Raw genomic sequence first — 19,432 nt, 5'->3', positions numbered from 1 at the left:
TCGGTGCCGTTCTCGGGGACGGTCGCGTTCAAATCAGCCGGAGGGGGAGCTTTTACTCAATTCTCTTTTTTCCCTCGGCTACGGGAAAACAAAACTTTTCAGTGCCTGGACAGGTAACTCTGGGCAGCCAGGCTCGGGTGCGCCGGCACCCAGCGGCGGGGGAAACCCGGGGCGGGGGGGGGGGGGTCCCCCTTTTTTTTCAGCATAGAACAGTTTCCAGAGGATTCATGTCCCTTTGGGGTGTTTAATGGAACTGTAGAGAGAATGGTGTCAGCGTCCAGAAAACACCGATGAGGAAGCCCGCGTCCACCGCTCTTTACAAAGAAAAGCAGGGATTTTGTATCCAGTAACATCTTTTTTTCCCGCTGTTAGAGGGACATCAAAATGTAAGCGTTGAAATACTGAGTTTCGGGCTGAGATGTTCTCATTGCTTGGTTCTTACATGATATTGTACAGAAACGTTTTATTTGATGTAAGTACATGCTTACTCCGGGGAGTGGGATTTCCAAGTGCTCCTGTTGCATGTCTTCAGCAGCAACAGAGAAAGATTAGACTGCTTTAAGGAAAATGCTTAACTGGGAATTAATAAACCTCCTAAGAACAGTCATCTTTGAGCTTTTGTATGGAAACAGTAGGCCTCTATTTGCCAGAAACTTGAAATCAGGTGATAACGGGTTGCAACTTAATATGTCTGTAAATGGAGAGCTGAACGTGAAACAAGGTAAATGGAGTAATATGTACCGCTCACCCAAGGTTACTCAAGCAAGCCTTTACGCAGCTGGGGAGGAAAAAAGCATGACTGCACTGTTGTTCAGCCATCTGACGTTTCCTTTCATCGTGAGCTTCCCCCTGGGAAAATGGATGACAGGGTCGCTGTCTGCAAACAAACAAGTCGCATGGCTGCTCCCGACTTAGTTCTCGGCGTTGGGAAAGCATCACAAGAGGAAATTGTACAAGGAGCTGGGATGTTGCATTATAATTATTTTTTGGTTTTGACAGCAGATCCCATCAGGGAAACTGGCTCAAAGACTTGCCATGAAGTGCCCTGGACCTCCAGAGAGCTCGAGACTTGCCTTCTTCCTGGAAAATGCCTTAGCCAGAGAGACTCAGATTTGGAAAGTGCCAGCTTTCCAGAATTTCACCCTGAAGGTATTTTCCCTTGTCCTCTTTGGAGGTGCTTAAGGGACTCTGCAGAGATGCAGTGCTGGTCCTGCCATCTAATCCACCTGAATGCCAAAGTCATCCCGCGCAGACTAAGCTTAAGGAATGGAGGGGGAGGAGGGTCTGTGTTTGTTCCATCTTGCATCTTATTAATGCCCCATGTAAACCAGGTGCTTTGCATTTTGTTTTGACTCAGGTAGTTTTGGGAAATCTGGTAGAGCAGGTAAGAGCAGGCAATTGATGGTAAAGCCATAAATATATCATGTTAGAGTTAACTGTGCTTGGCACCATCTCCGAGTCCCATCTATTCAGATGGGAGAAAAGGGAACTTGCTGAGGCCTGACAGAAACTCAGCCCTGTTCCCGGCTGCTAAAGTGAGCTGGTCTGCTACCTTAGGAAGCTACAACACTTAACTGGAAACAGTTATGTTCAGCTGCTTCTGTAAAGTGCATCAGAGCCATGGAATAATGCACAGAAGTGCCCTGCCAGCCTTGTCTCTTTCTTGCAACAGTGTAGAAATGCTATTTTTTTACCAAATATTTTTACTACCAAATTAAGCAAAACAGCGAAATGGATAATGTGACGAGTAATGTTAAAGTAATTGGTGGTAAATGTTGTCTGTTCTGTGTAGCTGCTCAGCCCTTTCAGTTCTCCTACAATGATGTTCAGATACGTGCCATGGGTAACGTGTGGCATTGTAAGGGCAGCCAGAGTGAAGTCCTTCCTCTCACCTGAATGCATCTTCAAATAAGATAGAAGAAAGAAAAAAAAAATGAGTACATTTTGCTTTGTGCCTTGGGGGAGTCATAAACCTGGCTTCCGTGGTCCCAACGCTAAGCGAATTCGAGGGCTGTTAAAAAAGAAATCTTGCCAAGTAAATCAAAACCTGCTCCTGACTCCAGTTTCTCTCTCCCTGTCGAGGCTGTCTGAGTGAAACACTGCTGCATCGGAGGCTGCGGTTTTCTCAGGAGGGGGAATAATGAGCGCACTCAGCACCTTGTTTGTAAGAGCTCAGTTCTACGGTTCATACCCACTGTGCAAGGGGAGGGCTGGATGCTTCCTATTCAGTACAACCAGTACCACCCAGTACCAGGCCCTTGTAAGGACAGCTAGAGCCTGACTGGGTGGGCAGCACAAATGGATGCTTTAAACCACTCTGAAATTTGCCCTTGCCCTCCCTCTGTAGACACAGCCAACAACTTCCCTCATTTCAAGCCTCCAGACATCTGCAGTGTTAATTAGAGCACTTGGAATGATTTGAGTCTTCCTTTGGAGATATGTTAACAAAATCATCAAAGCACTAACTGTATTTTTCTTCTAACTTTTTCTTCCCCTCAGGGCACAGATATCTCTCTGTCGTGTTACAAGAAAGCAATTCTCTGGATTGCAGAAATAAGCTCTCAGTTCCAGTTTTACCCTGAAACATTTGCCTTAGCTACCAGCATCCTTAACCGGTTATTGGCATCAGTAAAGGTAAAGAATCTCCATCAGCATTTTTTCTAGCTAGATTACTGACTGGGGATGTAAGGAGTCTGTAATCAGTTTATATACAAAGCAGGTACTATGTTTGGCAGCAGATTTAAGGAGCAGTCAGGGTCTTTGCTGGGGAAGGTTTTTAAGCACACACACACACACACATATATATATATATATATATATATGAACTTGAGTGTTTGATGAAGTTCCACTGATTCAAAGTCCTTGGTAGAACTGTTTGTGTGAATTGTAGTCCAAAAGCTGTGATAAGTACAAAGAACTCATTATCATCTGGTTGTCCCTGCTAAACAGAAAACATTTTCATTATTACTTTTAATATTTTAGTTTTGAAACCACTATTTTTAGCCAAACTGTGGGGCCAACTTTTGCTGCTATTGAAGTAACAACAAAGGTATGAGTTAAACTGAGCCTTGCAGCTTTCAATTCTATTTAGACCAATACTGACATTTGGCAAAAGCATATTAATTAGTATCTCAGCCAAGAAGAGGAACAGCATTGCATTGTAAATGCTGTGGCATTGCGTAGTCTAAAAATTGCAGGCTGCACCAAGAAGAGGATTTCTTTTGTTTCACTTTGGATTTCCTTGCTCTATTTCCAGCTTCAAATTAATCTTTCTGCAGCTAAGCTAATTCAGAAGCAACTGTAATTTAAATGGAAGTTTGAAACTTGTGCATCTGTCGTAGAACAACAGTTATTTCCCCCAAGACTGTTATCTTCTTCACTCAGTGTTTTCTTCTTCTCCCTTCAGGCCCAATTAAAATATCTTCAGTGCATAGCAGTTTCCTGCCTCATCCTTGCAGCAAAAACCAATGAAGAAGATGAGGTCTGTATGTTTATTTTACTAAACCCCTCTTTTGTGTTCAAGTTCTTCATGTTTCCAGGTCTTTCAACAACTTGGGCATAATGAGGAGATGTTAACTTGTTTACCCTAAGTAATCCTTAAGGGGTAACGGTAACATTTTCAGTCCCTTTTCATCGTTGCTTAGGAGAATTGTGACTTTTATGGATGAAGGACTTGTGTTTGCTGATGTAATGGATGCGTTTCCCTCCTCCTACCTTTACATCTCTCACCTCTCTTCAGAATCCGCAGCGTGCAGTAAAGCTTAGTCTGTCTGGAGCGGGACAGCCAAGATGCACATGCACAGTTTTGTGCAGACAGCATCAGAGTGCTGTAATGCCTTGTTACAGGTCCTGGGAGGGTAAGGTAGGCGAGACAGAGCAGAGGTTCTTCAGAGGAAGTTTAGAATAGATGAGTTTGCTTAGAGTCAGAACTGGTTCCTGAACCTGGTGAGGAAATGACTCAGGTCTGCACCTCAAGGTGAGCATGTAGTATGAGTGACTGACTACTCATGGAAGTGTGAGATCACACCGGATAATCTCTTGTGGCAGAAGTGCACTGACAGGCTTCTTCAGACATGACAAACATGAGCCAAAAGCATTTCAGATCGCGTTTCTCCTCTTCATTCTGCATTGAAAAAGAATAGGAAACTGAGGAGTAGGAGTCAAACCTGCACGTCTCTTTGAACAACGTCTGCTGTAGTGACGTGCTCTTCCTAGCCTTTCTTAGAATGTGTCATGCTGAGGTTCTTCGTTTCCCCTCAGCTAAAAAGGAGAAGCTGAGTCAATGACCGCAGGAAGCCAGGCAACCACAGAAGGCCCTGTAAAACAGGCCAGCAGGAAGCCTCCTTGTCAGAGGAGCAAAACTAACGAGGCTGGTAGCAGGGAATGTGCATCACCAATGCAGCATTAAGAGGCTCGCAGGGACCCAGGAGGTGACCGGCATCGTTCTTGCTGTGGGTTCATAGCCAGCTGCACTGTGGCGAGCATGGACTGGTCTTCATGTAGGATGGGAGTTATCTAGGGAAGTGGACTCCTGAAGGAGCATTCTGCTTAGCACTTTGGGATGTGTATAAACTTGTCAGATCCCTTTGCAATACAGAGAAACACACACAGCACTGTGCAGGACGTTGGCTTCTTTATTGGTTTTAAAATTTTTTTTTTTTTTTTTTACAGGTAATACCATCGGTGAAGATGCTCGCAGTGCAGAGTGGCTGTAAATGCTCTCCAGCTGAGATCTTAAGAATGGAAAGAATTATACTAGATAAGCTTCATTGGGATCTTTACACAGCAACACCAATGGATTTCTTAAACATTGTAAGCACTAAATTTTGCAAATTTTTTTTCTTTAAAGAAACAGCTCCTTATTTGATAAGACTAGAAAACACAGATGCGCACACATACACACACCCACACATCCTTCCCGAGATGCTTTGCAAACTACCTGTTCTGAGCTATCTGCCAGTCTTGAAGAATGTTACAGTGATTTTTTTATTTATTTTTAAAATTTTCTACTATTTAAAACCTTTCATTTTGCTCAAAAAATTTACTCCCATCTTTAAAGGACAAATAAAATTGACATTAAAAAGATTCTCATAATGCACAACTATACGCTGTTTTTATATTTTTAAATACACACTGCAAAAATATTTCTAACTATTTCCATTCTATTAATACTGTACATAGAAAGCTGTCAGAGTTTTGCTACATTTCACACACAGGTTTTTTTTTTTCCTCAAACCATTTTCCTTTTCATCCCGCTAATTATTCACCCTTGTTTCAGGCAATGAGATGACCCCAATCTGGCACTTAGTTCACATTGCAGTTACTAAACATTTGATAGAAACAATTAAATTTTGTCTTCAAGAAACGATCATGTGCTAGTAAGGCAAAAATCATGTGATACAAACACATCCTGGATCCCTTTTTTAAGGTTATGTGCAAATATTAAGCCATCTTAGGCTGCTGATTGTGAAAACTGCCTTTCTTAGGTGCTTGTTTCCTCAGTAAATTCAGAGTGCAGTCATTATTCTTGGTTTTGCTCTATTCTTATATGCTGGCCTGAATTGAATCTCTTAGATAGCAATCTGGATAACGTAGAAACTTCAGAAATTGTTAGGAAACACAGACCTTGTACATTCATTATAAGCTCGAAAAAACAGTTCAATGGTTGGCAAGTACAAACACAAAACACAAAAAAAAAAAAGGGGGGGAAGGGGCGGGGGAAACCTTTTAGGTTTCCTGATATGAGATGAAATTAGTCTGTATTTCTGGTCGATGACATAGGAAAACATACAAAGTTCACTGACCTCTGCTTTTCTGTTTTTTATATATATATATATATATACACTTTATCTTCTCTCCAGTTCCATGCCATGGTGATGTCCAGCTGGCCCCACCTACTACATGGGCTGCCTCAGATGAATCCTTCCCGCCATGTTGCGTTCTTGACCAAACAGCTACAGCACTGTATGGCGTGCCACCAGCTATTGCAGTTTAAGGGCTCCACATTGGCTTTGGTGATCATCACCTTGGAGCTGGAGAGGCTGACTCCTGATTGGTTTCCTGTTATTACTGATCTGCTAAAAAAAGCACAGGTAGGAATCAAAATGGCCTTTGGTCACAGATCTTGAGGCCAGGACGCTGAGAAATGAATAAAGCGCACATGTATTTACAACCAACATTGCACTTTAGAGAGGGAATAAAACTGCAGTTAAGGGCTGGGACTGGGGAGAGGGCTTTCCCTTGGGCAGGGAAGGGAGGTTTCCAAATTGCTTGGCCACAGATAGCTCCCTGCCTGCTGAGCAAGGAGAAATTCTCCCACAACGGGAGTGTCTGAGAGCACCTAAAAACCTGCCCACTGAGTCCCCAGCCTCCCACTGAAGGCTGCGAGAACTTCCTAACTACAGTCACATTGCTTTTAAAATATAATCAATTTGGCTTCTAATGATAGATACCAAAGGCAAGCTCTGGTTTCTGGTTTGGGGTTTCATTTTTTTCAAAGCTTTTCTTCAGTTTCATAAAACACATGCCTTTTAAGAGAATATACCTTGACGGCTAAAGACCCAGGCTGTCAGCTTACCGTTGAACCATTTTGCACTCTTGAATTTGGCTGAAATAACCTAGCCTCCCGCTGTCCTTCCTGACTGTTGTCACCTCCTAAAAAGAGGGAACGCTTGCCCACCTTTTGTGTAGTAGTTCAGGAGCTCCCGGTGACGTGGTTTGCATCAGGGCCAACATGCGTACTGCTGATATGCATCTACTGAGGCATTCAGTACAGCCTGTCCCTGCCCTCCCCCTAATTACAGAGTTACAGGAGCAGTGGCCAGAAGAGAGAATCATTTATTGTCAACTTACAACAAAAGCTGCACCTTTCCTCACAGGTTAACAGCACCGAATTCATCCACTGCAAAGAGCTTGCGGATCAAAAGCTAACACACTTGCAGCCATCCAATGCTGTTTATATTTTCTATCCCATCAGTCAAGCCATCGGGGGCCATCCCAAGGCAAGGCTGCCCTACCACGGCCCTTCTGGACCGAAGAATTCCCATCACGTGAGGCTGAGGGTCGCTGTAAGCCAGCCCGTTTTAGCACCTTACACACCTACTGCAGCCCAAATTCCCGATGACACCATGGAGACTGATGAATACTGTGATGGATTCAGACACCTGTACAGGGAGGATGGGGGAGCGAGCAGTGGGAGGGTGAGGATGAGTGGCTCGTGCCCTCAGCCGAGGCCTGGAGAAGGCAGCTCCCCGTGTCCCCCCTTGCAGCCACCTGAGAGGGACTAGTGGGGAATTACTGCCTCGGAAGCAGCAACGGCAGAACCAGTAGGTCCCAGCGAACAGAACAGCCAACACGACAGAGCAAAATGCTGCTGGGTTTTTCAGAGGAGAATGACAAATTGGTCTGAATCTATTTTTTACATCCTTCCTAAGCAGTGTGTGCTCTCCCTCAGTTTTTAACATCACGTCACTACAGAAAGCTGGGGAGAGGAGGGACTTGGTCACAATCTTGCAACTCAGGGATCAAGTTGGCAGAAGGCTACAAACTGCACTAGAGAGAACCAAACGTCTCAGAGTTTACTTTTTAAAAATAGCTGTGATGAAGTGTGACGGATTGAGCCTGTCACCCAGCTCACTCCAGTGTTCTCTTACTAGAGCTAATCTGACTTGCCCCATGGGAGAGCAAACAGGAGCTGCTTTCGAGGAAGGGGGAGCTCCCACTGCTGCCTCCATTGGTGTAGTCCTCAGGTGGAACCAAGGTTTTGATTTGAGTAGTGAGAAGTCCGAGAACCAAACCTTCCAGTTGTTCTTCAGGCCTTACCCTGGAATCCAGGGGTCTGAGGTCTGTGCTCCTTCCCGGTTAAGCCATTAAAGACCCAACCCCACTTCCTACAAGCTGTGGGAAATCACTTCTTGTCCGCAATCACTGTTGCCTCCAGCCCTCACCAACCAGTCCATGCCATTAGGGTTTTTTTTTAAATTTATTCTGTTTTACCAGACTGGACAATACAAAATGCCTTTAATTAATTCCCACTATCATCACCACATTAGTTTTTATTAACTGCTAATCTCCATAGCAAAGCAGTTTTTACAAACTACCAAGGTCAGTTTAAACCTCTATTGCACTTTCAAAAATCAGCCTTACATATTCTTTTAAAATAAGTGTTTTCTTACTTTTTGTTTTGTTTTAAACAATAGGGCCAGCAGTTTCAGGTGACTGTTATCCCCATTTGAAGGTGTAATCCAGGCAGTGCTGGATGAATACCACCACCAGAGCTGCAGGTCCTGTCACAGAACAGGAAGGGGTTTCAGATGGACTGGCACCAGCTAAATGCTGAGCAGGTGTCTCATGTAACAACACGGGGTAAATAAATAGGGGACAGGAATGAGACAGGAGCAAGGAGGCCCTCACAGTTTCTGGCCTGCCTTCCCTTGTTCATCATCTTACCTTGTAGGAGAGGAATTCCTGAACATCAAACTGTGCAGGACCGATGTCCTGAGCAGCTCCATTAACAAATAACACTTTCCTGAAGTATTACGTTTGCCAGAACTGGCACTGAGAACAGAGCAAGCTTTGTATGTGTGCAGGGAGAAAGCCATGCTTTTCTTTTTAAACCGCAGAGAAAGTGGTGCCTAAGCGTTCCAGAAACATTCAGTATCAGAGACTTAGTACGGATGACAGCAGATGTGACTCGAACCTGCAGTGAAGCCGAAGGAGGTCCCATGAGGCAAGTCAGAGCTGCCGCACACTGTGAACGCTGTGCTGCGCGGGGAGCCTCTGCCCCGGCCAGGGGATGCGCCAGAGCAGGACCTGGCGCCCAGATTTAGACCAGCTGAGGTTTACGAGGTGCCCGCGCAGCCGAGGGCCAGGCAGCGGCACGTGTGGGAGATGTTATTTATTCGTCCTGCCTACGTACCGCAGAGAAGGTTTCGTTTCGTGGTAGGGCTCTTCCCTCCCCCCAGTGCAGCACCTTCCTTTTCTATCACAAGCTGTGACTTGACTGCCTGACTTTTTGAAGGAGGCAAGTTGTCTTTTGTAGTTTTCATTAAATAAAATACAAGTTTGGTCTGCGCGTTCTCAGCGTGCTCCCTGAGGAGTCCAGCCAAGAGCCCACAAAGGTCCCCGCAGGAAGCTGGGGCGCGTCTGGTTCTGCTTTCCCTCCCATCCCTTTGCTGTATCTCAAGCATCTTTACCAGCTGCGTTAACCAGTGGGGATGCCAGCAAAAACCCTCTACACACAGTAATTAACGTGCTGCAACTTTATACCACCACAACCATAGCTCATGCTTTTCCCCCAGCTTTGAGCCGACATACGTAGTTTCTCACCCATAAGCTGGATGACACATTAAAAGCCACAAACGAACCTGCTTTTCAAAACCTCTGCACACCTATATGATCAACGTTCAAAAGTGTGCATTAACAGGGGGTCAAGTCAGCGCTGCTGAAAGGCCCACCAGGGTCCCGTGTTCCCAGTCTGGGTGCAAGATGCCATACTGGGATGGGAACAGTAAATCTGGAGGCTGCCCGCCCTCCCAGGATATGCTGCTTCTCCCTGGCAGCACAGGTCCTTTCTGCACACCTATTCCAGTTAGGATAAAGGAACGAACACTTCTGCCTTGGCCTCAGCAGGTTAAAAGTGCCACTTACCTTTGCATTAAGAACGGCGCTTCCTGCCCTAAAGAACAAACCGCAAGCTACAGGATGAAGCTGCTGTTGCAGTGGGATCGTTCTTGCTACGGAAGGAGCATTTTCAATAGGAAGAGCTGCACAGATTCCCTTTTTACTGGCAGAACGGAGTCTGTGGCTGTCAGCATCTCCCCCCTTACTGGCTGTACGAGTGACAAGACAAACGCCCCGCACACCCAGGTGACAGCAGTAATGGGAGCAATCCTTTTCCCCAGCTGAGTTTCCCAGATGATGACTGTGTGGCTTCTCTGCCTGCTTGGATTGCGCGTGGCACACGGCTGCAGACACAAGTTTATTCTAACCTGCAGCTAAGCTCATCGCTGTGGGTCCCATAGCCACTTTGCTACACACCCGTTACTGGTGAGGAAGTGCCAGATTCAGCTGGCAGAGCGAGTGCTGGCAGAGATCTGACGCATTCAGGGCTAGTTCTGTGAGGATTGTTGTTTTGGGGAACATACTTGGTCCCTGTAAAACTCCAGAGAATGTTCACAGAGTATGTTCAAAGAGCTCTTACGGTGCCTCATCTTGTCCTGGTCAGGAGGGGCTGCTGCCTCCCTCCCTCCAAGCAGGAGCACGGCACAGCTCCCCATCCCGGGCTCTGGCCCTCCGCAGGGAAGCGAGGGCTGGTTTCTGTCAGCAATGGCAGGATCCCTTCCCGGAAGGCGCCTCGGCCAGGTGAAGCACCCAGACCCCCTGTGCTGTTGCCTTACTTCAGGCCAAATTTCTAGATCATAGAATTGTTCAGGTTGGAAAAGCCCTTTAAGCTCACCAAGCCCAACCATTCCCCTACCCCTGCCATCCCACCACTAAACCCTGTCCCTAAGCACCGCGTCTGCCCAGCTTTTAAATACCCCCAGGGATGGGGACTCGACCCCTTCCCTGGGCAGCCTGTTCAGATGCCTGGAGCTGAACACCACCTTGTAAACAAAACTGCAATTGCATCCGAAATCCCCTACAGTATCCTCAGAATTGTTCTGTCCTTCAAGAAGCTTCCTGGCAGACACCGCTGCTGCACACGGATGCTCAGATTCTGAATCGGAACCAAAACATAAACCGAACATTCAAGTCACCTACAGACACAGCGAAGCACTTCAGAGTCACCCCCCAGCTGCCGCCACATCCCCCATTCACAAACCACCACCAGAAGGAAACGTGTCAGAGCTAAAGCAAGTCACCCAGGAACTGGGACGTGCAAGGACGGAGCTGCCTCGCTGCGGGCCAGCGTTCACCAGCGCGCTTCAGATAAACCTGACTCGGTGACGCTACCTACGGTGGGCGTGCGATGACCTAGAAGAAGAGTTCAGTTGCACAGCTGCACAAATAAAGAAACTTCTGTGGTCAGAGAATTGGCCAAGATATAAGAAAACAGCAGAGGGAAGAGCGATACCATGGTTGTTTTAGCGTATTACAGGTTTCTGACAAAATTTGCGGAGACATCAAACGCACAGAAGCGCTGCAGAGCAACCAGCACCAGGATGACAGAAAGATCTTTCGGAGCACCCAGCAGGACGTTACCGAGACCAAGTGCTTTCTGACATGTATAAACCTTTTATGTGTTCATTCTTTCGGGCTGCCTCTATATCTCATCAGGTTACCTCTGTGACTGTTTTGGGGTTTTTTCCCCCTAATTGGCTTTAGTATTTTGAATTCCATTTGAACAGTACTTACAGTTTGATTCTTTAAGAATGCAGAAAAGTATGCTTAGACCAAATGATGCATTAACTCCTGGCAGGTCTCAGCAGCTCCCCCTCATTCTTCCTCAGCAAGGCGTGCAGCTTGACTCCCATTGGTGACCACACTACGGTCACAGCAAACAGAACTTACTCAAATCTGAGAAATTTGGAAAAACCACCCCAAAAAAGCTTTTATTTCCAATTCACCTATCCAGATGGGAATCTAACTTGGCAATAGCTCCAAACCGGATTAAAGCTTGGCCAAAGGAATTAGATGGGTTTCCCTCAAAAGAGAACACAGGCAAGTTTAAAGCAGTCATCAAAGCAGCAGCAAAGGGCATTTTGTTGCTCAGCTCAGCCCGATGGTCTCACACTGCTTCAGCTTTCCTCCTGCTTGCTGCAGGGCACAACAGACATGCAGACAGACAGAGCCATCCAGAGTGGACTTCCAGCTCTGAACCCACTGCCTGGTCTGACCCTGGTTGCTTCTTCCCCAGCTCCCACTTCCACCACAGCACGCCGTGCCTTTGTCCCCACCCGCCGCGGCAGCAGGGCCAGGCAGGGATGAGCCTCATGGGATGAACATGCTTGTCACAGGGCTTTGTCCCTACAGCCTGCAAGTGGCAGGTGTCTCCAGAACTTCCCCATGTGCCCAGTTGGGTTATTTTCAGGCCACGTACCTGTTACTCGCTGAGATTTATTTCCAAGTCCTAATTTATGCCCAGGGCATCCAGAGGTTTCAGCGACTGTCACGTGCAACACACCCCGGGGACAGGAGCTCTGTGCCTGCGGCAGTTGGTGCCTCTGCACCATCCTCTCCGTCCCAACAAACTCCTGGGTGGTGCTGGGGACCCAGCCTGCTCAGCAGGAGCCTCGCTGGGCTCCTGCCACCCACCCTGCTGCTCGCAGCCGGATCTTGTCCTGCTCCAGTCACACTACCCAGCACAAGGTAGGGGGACGGGGTGCAAGCTTCCTTCAAACCTCCTACCAAGGCCAGGTTTCCTGCTGGTCCTGCACCCCCAGCCCCACGGCATCCTTGCGGAGGGAGGGAGGCTCCTGACAGCAGCCCCAGATGTACGGGGGTGTGCAGGGGACATCACACTTCAAGCACAGATATGCAGGGTAAGGGGGTTAACAGAGAGAAACTGGAGTCATAGTGAGGGTTGGGAGTTTGGACACAGCACTGTGTTGTTCCAGTGAATACAACTGGCATACAAAAGTTGTTTTTAACAGCTGTTTGTTAAACAAGTCAGTTTTGTTTTTATTAAACCCAACTTTGGTACAAGCAGGTCATTCCTGAGATTCATTTACAAGGTCATTTTGAAACGAAGATCAACTGGGGCCTCTCCCTGTTCCTGGGTGAAGTTAGACTGGGGCACAGACATCACACTTTTTTTTTTACCCCCCTTTTAAACAGGTATTTGTGTAAGGGGAAATCAGTCTGTTACAAACACAGAACTCGCAACCAGGAATGTCGAGTCTCCAGCTTTAAACCACTTCCCCTCCATTAACATATAACATTTAGTTGTCTTTTAAAATGGTTCCATTCTCACCCACATCCCAGTGGGACGTGCCGGAGTCCGGACTGGCCAGGCGGGATTACCCGTCCCCGAAGCAGCGAGTGGGGAGGTGGGCAGGGAGCTCTGGGGAGGGGGTTAAGTTGTGAGGCATGCATGGGCAGGCCTAGGAAAGCTAAAAACAAATGAAGGTTGGGGGATTTGGGTTATAAAACCTGTAAAGCTACAGAAAAAAAGCTACACGGAAGAGTTATTGCTAAGAAACGTGAAAATCCAGCAGGAAGGTTAGGGAGGTTAGGAGGATCTCCAGTTACACCCCAAAACCAGACCGAGGAGGGGACACACGGAAACCCCGTGCCGGCAGCAGCTCAAGCAGCAAGCTGAAACCTCGCCTCGCGCTGACCCAGCTTTGTCCCTCTCTCTCTGGAAGTTCGCTCAGTTAACTGCTGCGTAGGGGCTCTCGCCCAGGGATTAGCGTTTCGGTTTTAGTGCAAGCCATGCAGCAGCCTTAGTTAGCAATTTATCTTTTGGCAAGTATCTTAGATTTCGACTTTATCGAGAAACCTGATCAAGCAAACTTTTCCCAATCAAAAGATACGGTGCCTCTTAGTCCTTGCTCTATAATCTCTTCTGTGCAATACATGGCAAGCTTAAAGGTGAAAGCACCAATTAATTTCTTCTGCATGAGATGTTTTGGCCTTAATAAATCTTCTAATTAACATGTCTTCCTGATGTTATGGAGCACGCACTGGGAAGACTAAAAAAGCTACAGAGAGAACAAAAGAGAATCAGTATTTAAGTTTCAGTTATTTACATTAATTAAAGACAGCATGAAAGGTCAAAGTACAAATTAACGTATGCCGCCTGATAGCGCGGGGGGCTGGCTACATAGGAGGCATCTGAATTTAAACCATCACAACTTGGAGCAGCTCTCGTGGCTGCCGAGATGTTGTTTGGAACTGGTAATCAGAGGATTGATTTAAAATTTTAATGACGAAAGACTGCTGACAAGGGAAGATCTGAGAAGTCAACGTGATAGGGAGACACAGGATGGGGAGAGGTGCGGAGCCGTCTCCAGCCCAGCCAGGACTGCAGGTGCCACCGACCAGTGCGGGCAGCCCGAGCCGGCTCTTCCAAACCGGCAGAGCCAGTGGCTTTGCTCTGCCCTTGCCTTGCAGGTTATGTCCCTCAGCTGCACAGTCCTCCCTATCGAGCAGCCTAGGACAAGGCTGGGTTTGGGCTGTGTCCTGGATGGAAAGCATCAGCATGGCCAAGGGCCTTGGTCACCCAGCTCGAGCTCTGGAACTGCAAACCACGGACAGTACCTACCTCACTGCTGAACGGCTTTTGTAACAACGCTTTGCATTTCGAATTCTCTTGCAAGCACCTCTAGGAGCTTTGCACAAACATTAATGAATGATCTTAACATCGCTCCTGTGGAAAAATACTTGCCAATGTACGTCATCCTAAATCCCCAGGCGGCCTGTCTTCACAATGACCAGCTCCCTCTGCCACCTTAGTTTCCCAATTAATGCTTATGTACCTGAATGCGCTTTCTCTTCTCTGGCCTCCTAGAAGATTTGGCTTTACAAAGTATTGGGATGGAAAAGGTTGTAAAGCATTTCAAACAGACCACTTGGGATCAACTGCTAAGTCTCCACGAAGGCTTATCCTTCAAAAATGTAACAGGTTCAAGCCACACAACTCTAACCCAGAGCAGGCTCAGACTTTTCACCCCCACTCTGTCGGTGATTGCTACAGGCAATATCACACCAGCTCCAACCACCGCTGCTGGTCAGCTCTCTGCAGGTGGACATACAGTGTCCGTACGGCACGGTACTGTGGCTGGGGTAACCATCCCAGCCTTGTGAGAAGGTGGGACACAAACAAGAGCACATATGACCAGAACTGCCCCCTGCCTTTTAAGCAAGCTGCGTATTAAATGCAAAAAGCAGAGGTCTCTTACACAAGCCAACTCCTGCAGCAGTAGCACAATCCCTCTGCACATCTCTAAAAGATTCAGCAGCAGCTGGTGTCACCAACTTGGTTTTGCTCCTGAAACTGGGGCTGCAGGAAAAGCTCCCATCAGAAGCACCACTTCAGCAAACACTGTGCATCAGCCAAACCCCACTGGTGGGTTTTGTCTTAAGCGCAGCATTTATCTCAGTCCAATACCAAATAAAACGCAGAGACACCCTAAATTAACTGAACACGACTTCATACGTAGCAGTGCCCCAACAGAACAGACACCAGGAACGGGCCCTTCAGGTGAAGCTTCAGCAGCAGCTCTCTCTGAAAAAAGGACCCCAAAGTAAAGCTGTGCTCTTTTTTTTTTTTTGGCCTCGATCTAAGCATATGATATGCCTCTCTAGAAAAAGCATACAGCTTTGGAAGTACCCTTAGGAAACTATCGCCCTCCTTCTCTGCTCCCTTTTCATTCTGCCCTTAAATCGCCTCTTCGGGCGTCATTACAACAGCAAAACCGCTGGTAAATCTGCCCGCTCAGTCACCAGATCCCACAAGGGAGAAGTACAAACAAGCCTGAGGGCAACTTTTGCCCAAATAGGGATGGCATTTGAATTAATTAACCTTCGAATTTCTCCCCAGATTACAGACGAGGTGCTTTTCGGCATACTGTGTGATTAGCTAATTGTTAATTAACTAGCTGATTTTATTTTTGAATGTTCCCAATCGTCAGAAGACATCCTGTGACCAGTAAGCTTTCAATCATTACACGTTATTATTTCAACAGAGGTCTACCAGATAAGAGAGGAAATCCACCGCTAAATAAACGACACCACAAAAACTCAAAATACATGTGAGATTTAATGAAAGAAAAAAAAAAAAGTACAAAGTGAGTGGAAAGAATTGAAAGTCAAAAAAAAACAAAAAAACACCCCCAAAAAAAAAACCAAAACCAAAAACCCAGCACATTTGGAATGGTTTGGAACGACCAAGCGAACAGACGCAGCAGGTCCGAGAGGCTGCCACCTGCCCCAGGCAGGTCCCCGGGGCACCTCCCCGTGCTCCGAGCCAACCGCCCCATCTCCACCCCTGGGGCATCCACCACAGCCAGACGTGAAGCTTACAGAGCTTAGAGCCCCACAAAACACATTTTAAATTAGAAAGCAGACAACAGACATGACAGTAAATGCTTAAATGATTAAAAAAACAGATCGTTTTTCCCATTAATACCAACCTTTTACAGATAAGCATATAAAACAGCTGAAGGATGTGTAACTGAACAGCTTCAGCCATGTCTGAAGGGTTTTTCTTTTACTTCTAGCCTACGAGACGTAAATCTTCGGACTGGAGTGAGATTAGCATCACTGTGCATTTGTAACTTGTTAAATAAAAATAAGAGACAGAACTACCCTCTATAGCACATACTTAAATCTTGTCTCAGCCAAAAGGAAAAATCGAGTAAAAAAAAAAAAAAAATTACTGAGTCCCACTGGGGAGATTATGATGTTGGCTGCTCTAAAGAACAAGTAACTAGGAGGAAAAGGTACATCCGTCACAACATAAAGTCAATGTATATATAATCATCATCATCATCAAAATATTGTTACATACATTCTGAATGTCTTCATCAGAAAAAGCTGGAAATTTCTCCACAATGCCCATGGATTTGAAGGTTTTTACTCTTTCATTATCATTATTTGTAATTACCTGCTATTCTAGGAAAAAAAGAATTGATCTCTGACGAGCCAGGGCAGACAGAAATTATTTGCATAGATCTTGCTGGCTGCAGCATGAGATCGGGAGAAAACTATTGACTGGAAGAGTGCTGGCCAGGCAGCTGTTTGCATACCCAATATCATCTGTTATTGTTTTATCCCAGCCTTCGTAGCATTGGCCTTGAGAAGCAAAACGATGAACCAAACAGTGCTGCTTACTCATGCAGTTAGTGCATCAGGTTCTCTCATCAGGAGAAAAAAAAAGGAAAAAATTTTAAAAAAATCAAATTTGCTACGTGATTGGCCTGTAGTCAGTGATGAGCTGGACTTGCCTTCTGGAATGTAACAATAGGTTGGGTAACCCTCCTAACATTTGACAGTTACTCTTTAAAATACATCTAAACTGGAGGCACAGACTTAAAAATTAAATGTTCAGCTTTCAGCAGACTCCTAATAAGTGTGCATCATTTTACTCTTTGAGAAATGGCCTGTTCTGAAAGGTACCTGTGAGATCTTCATGAGGTTCTTTCTTACATGCATCAAGTAACACTGACAGGGTTTTCCATATACCCATATAAAAGGCCAATGTCCATATGAAAACAGTTTAACACCTGAGCAGGTATTTAGGGAAATAAATAAAAAAAAAAAAGCTGCTTTAATGGAATTTGCAAGTTAAAGAACCTTGGTTTATGATCCAGCAAAACGCTACCCTCAGAGACCTGTGACGGCTCAGATGCAAGGCTGTGCACCTCCACCTGCAAGTCAGATAACGAATTTGCTGACATCTTAGCTTAAAGACAAGTCTTTGCGAAAAAAAAAAAAAAATTAGAGAAATCCTGTAACATTAATAACTAAATAAAATGCACACATTCACAACTAACACTTAGCCAGCCAGTGTTTTTATAACCTCTAAAGACACTATGTGGAGTTAATCTAAAATATTTGCTTTCTTTTAGCCTATTATCTGATGGATGGAAGGAATTTGGGCCAACTATTTTTCCATGACAACATAGCTTGTAAGTCTCTATTCAGTTATCGTCCTGCCTTATCACAGAACGGTTTGAGTGGAAAAAAAAATAATATTGATCCTAATTATTCCTCTAAGCTTAGTTGCCCAGGAAAACAAGGCTGTGGTTTCTAGGCATGGGGAGTGTTAAAGGAAGCACCTTTTAAGAGGAACAGAGCCTATCAGTATAAATATGATGTGCAGCTCAAGACAGGGGATTCTCCTTATTAGGCACATTATAAGTTTAAGGTTAAAGAGGAAAAGTAAAGATGACCGCTTAAATAGTTTTTCCACAACAGTAAAATACATTGGTAAATGACAAGTGGAGAGTTACACAAATCCTGTAGTTCCACATTATACAACAAACTCCTATGAAAAAACGTTTCTATATAAATGGTCTACTTTAGCAGTAAAGAAAATTCAAAACATTGTCCCATGAATTTTATTAACCACTCTCTTTTTTTATATATATTTATATATATATTATAAATGATGTAGAAAGTGTTTAGAGTAATTTGGGATTAAAATATATAATTACTGGAATGAGGGTTACTCCCACTAAGATTCCCAGGGCAAAGAGTCTGAGCACTGGGGTTTTCCACCCATTCTAAAAAGTTACTCAACTAGACAATTTTGTTAGAAAAATAAACGTTTCAGCATTCTTCATACCACTCCTCACATTTACGCGTGTACAAGGGAAGGCAGATGAGTCTCAAGCAGTCACCTTAGCCAATTAAAAAAAAAAAAAAATAGAAAGCAACTATTTAGCTGGTGGGTAAGATGAGTTCAGACAAACAGTTATGGTCACTTTATACATGGCTGTTCAATCACTGGGTTTAGAACAAAACATCTTACTTCAGGGATTAGTTGACTTTGCTTAACAAGACGTGCATGGTAAGGTTACTTCCTTAAAACCTCCCGATAAATTCTGTACTGATAACAGCGAGTCGTTACACTGCAACCACCGAAGATGCTCATTTTCTCTTTCACTTTGGTCCACTCACACAATGTTATGAGAAGGGTCACAGGGTGGGAAACTCAAGCAACTTAACACATGAAAGCACCAAGTCCACTCTTGGCCTGAAAGTCTGTGTGTGATTAACTGAAAGAAACAAAACATAAAAAAAAAGCATGAATTAAAGTTGTGAAAATTAAACAAAAGCAAAATGTAGCGAAATATGTTAAAAACAAAAAAAAAAGGAAGAGACAGGCAAACGCTGCTCAGGCATCTGAAGACTCACAGACGAGAGCAAGCCCCCGGCACGGTGAGCTCCGCGCCGCAGAGCACGACCCGCTTGGCAGCTGCAAGCGCGAAAATGAACCTCAGCACAAACACTTTTATTTGCCCTCAACACCTGCAATTCTTCCTTCTCCATTTTTTACTTACTAAAGCTACTAAAACCGCTGTGTTGAAACAGGAGATGATAAAAGGCTCAACTAGCTCTCCTAAGAACTGAAACAAGCAAACCCACGCCCCTCCCTCCCCAAGCTCACGATACAGTCCCAGCTCCTGCAAGGTCCCAGCGTTTTGCCCATAAACCCCCTCGCATCCCCATACCCAGGGGGAGCTGCGGGGGCTCTCCCAGCAGTGATGCTCCCCTGGCATCCCCCCAGGTCCCGCTTCCCTCACACCGCCCTGGGTGGGCACCAGCCCCGTGCAAGCAGAGTGCAAACCCCGAGCTGATGTTACACTCGGCTCTGTAAAGCACCAGCTGCTCGTTTAGCAAAGCCACAAGCACAGCCTAAACCCTGTGCTCTGCCGGGGGAAACTTTGCTGCCACTCCTGGGGGAGGACACTGCCTGCCACCAGCTCCCCAAATCCCAGCTGCCTTTCAGTCCAGTTTGGTTGAAAGATCTTGGTAAGAAAGC

At 45.7% G+C, this 19,432-nt stretch overlaps 2 protein-coding genes across 4 annotated transcripts in view; one reads left to right on the top strand and one right to left on the bottom strand.

Annotated features, from left to right (window-relative positions):
• Nucleotides 1-204: 204 nt before the first annotated feature.
• CCNI2 (cyclin I family member 2) lies at nucleotides 205-10,468 on the top strand. 2 transcript variants are annotated; one of them, XM_035902559.1, is made up of 7 exons: nucleotides 205-386; nucleotides 1,003-1,149; nucleotides 2,500-2,634; nucleotides 3,407-3,481; nucleotides 4,672-4,812; nucleotides 5,862-6,092; nucleotides 6,879-10,468. In XM_035902559.1, the coding sequence occupies exons 2-7, from the start codon at nucleotides 1,036-1,038 to the stop codon at nucleotides 7,284-7,286; spliced, it is 1,104 nt and encodes a 367-aa protein (XP_035758452.1). In that variant the 5' UTR covers nucleotides 205-386; nucleotides 1,003-1,035; the 3' UTR covers nucleotides 7,287-10,468. The 2 variants fall into 2 exon arrangements, with proteins under 2 accessions (XP_035758452.1, XP_035758447.1); XM_035902554.1 differs by having other exon boundaries at nucleotides 1,000-1,149.
• A 3,120-nt stretch (nucleotides 10,469-13,588) lies between these two features.
• Nucleotides 13,589-19,432, bottom strand: part of SEPTIN8 (septin 8) — an 18,268-nt gene continuing 12,424 nt past the window's right edge. Inside the window, exon 8 of one of the 2 annotated variants that reach the window (XM_035902564.1) lies at nucleotides 13,589-13,643. In XM_035902564.1, the coding sequence (XP_035758457.1) occupies nucleotides 13,589-13,643 (55 nt within the window). Of the gene's footprint in view, nucleotides 13,644-18,195; nucleotides 18,666-19,432 lie in introns of those variants that run through there. The other variant, XM_035902576.1, reaches the window with a different exon arrangement.

This window comes from Egretta garzetta, unplaced genomic scaffold, assembly GCF_000687185.1.
Source record: "Egretta garzetta isolate BGI_Z169 unplaced genomic scaffold, ASM68718v1 scaffold1, whole genome shotgun sequence".
NCBI lineage: Eukaryota > Metazoa > Chordata > Aves > Pelecaniformes > Ardeidae > Egretta > Egretta garzetta.
The sequence above is the reverse complement of the archived record's forward strand: the minus strand, read 5'-3'. Positions and strand labels throughout refer to the sequence as shown.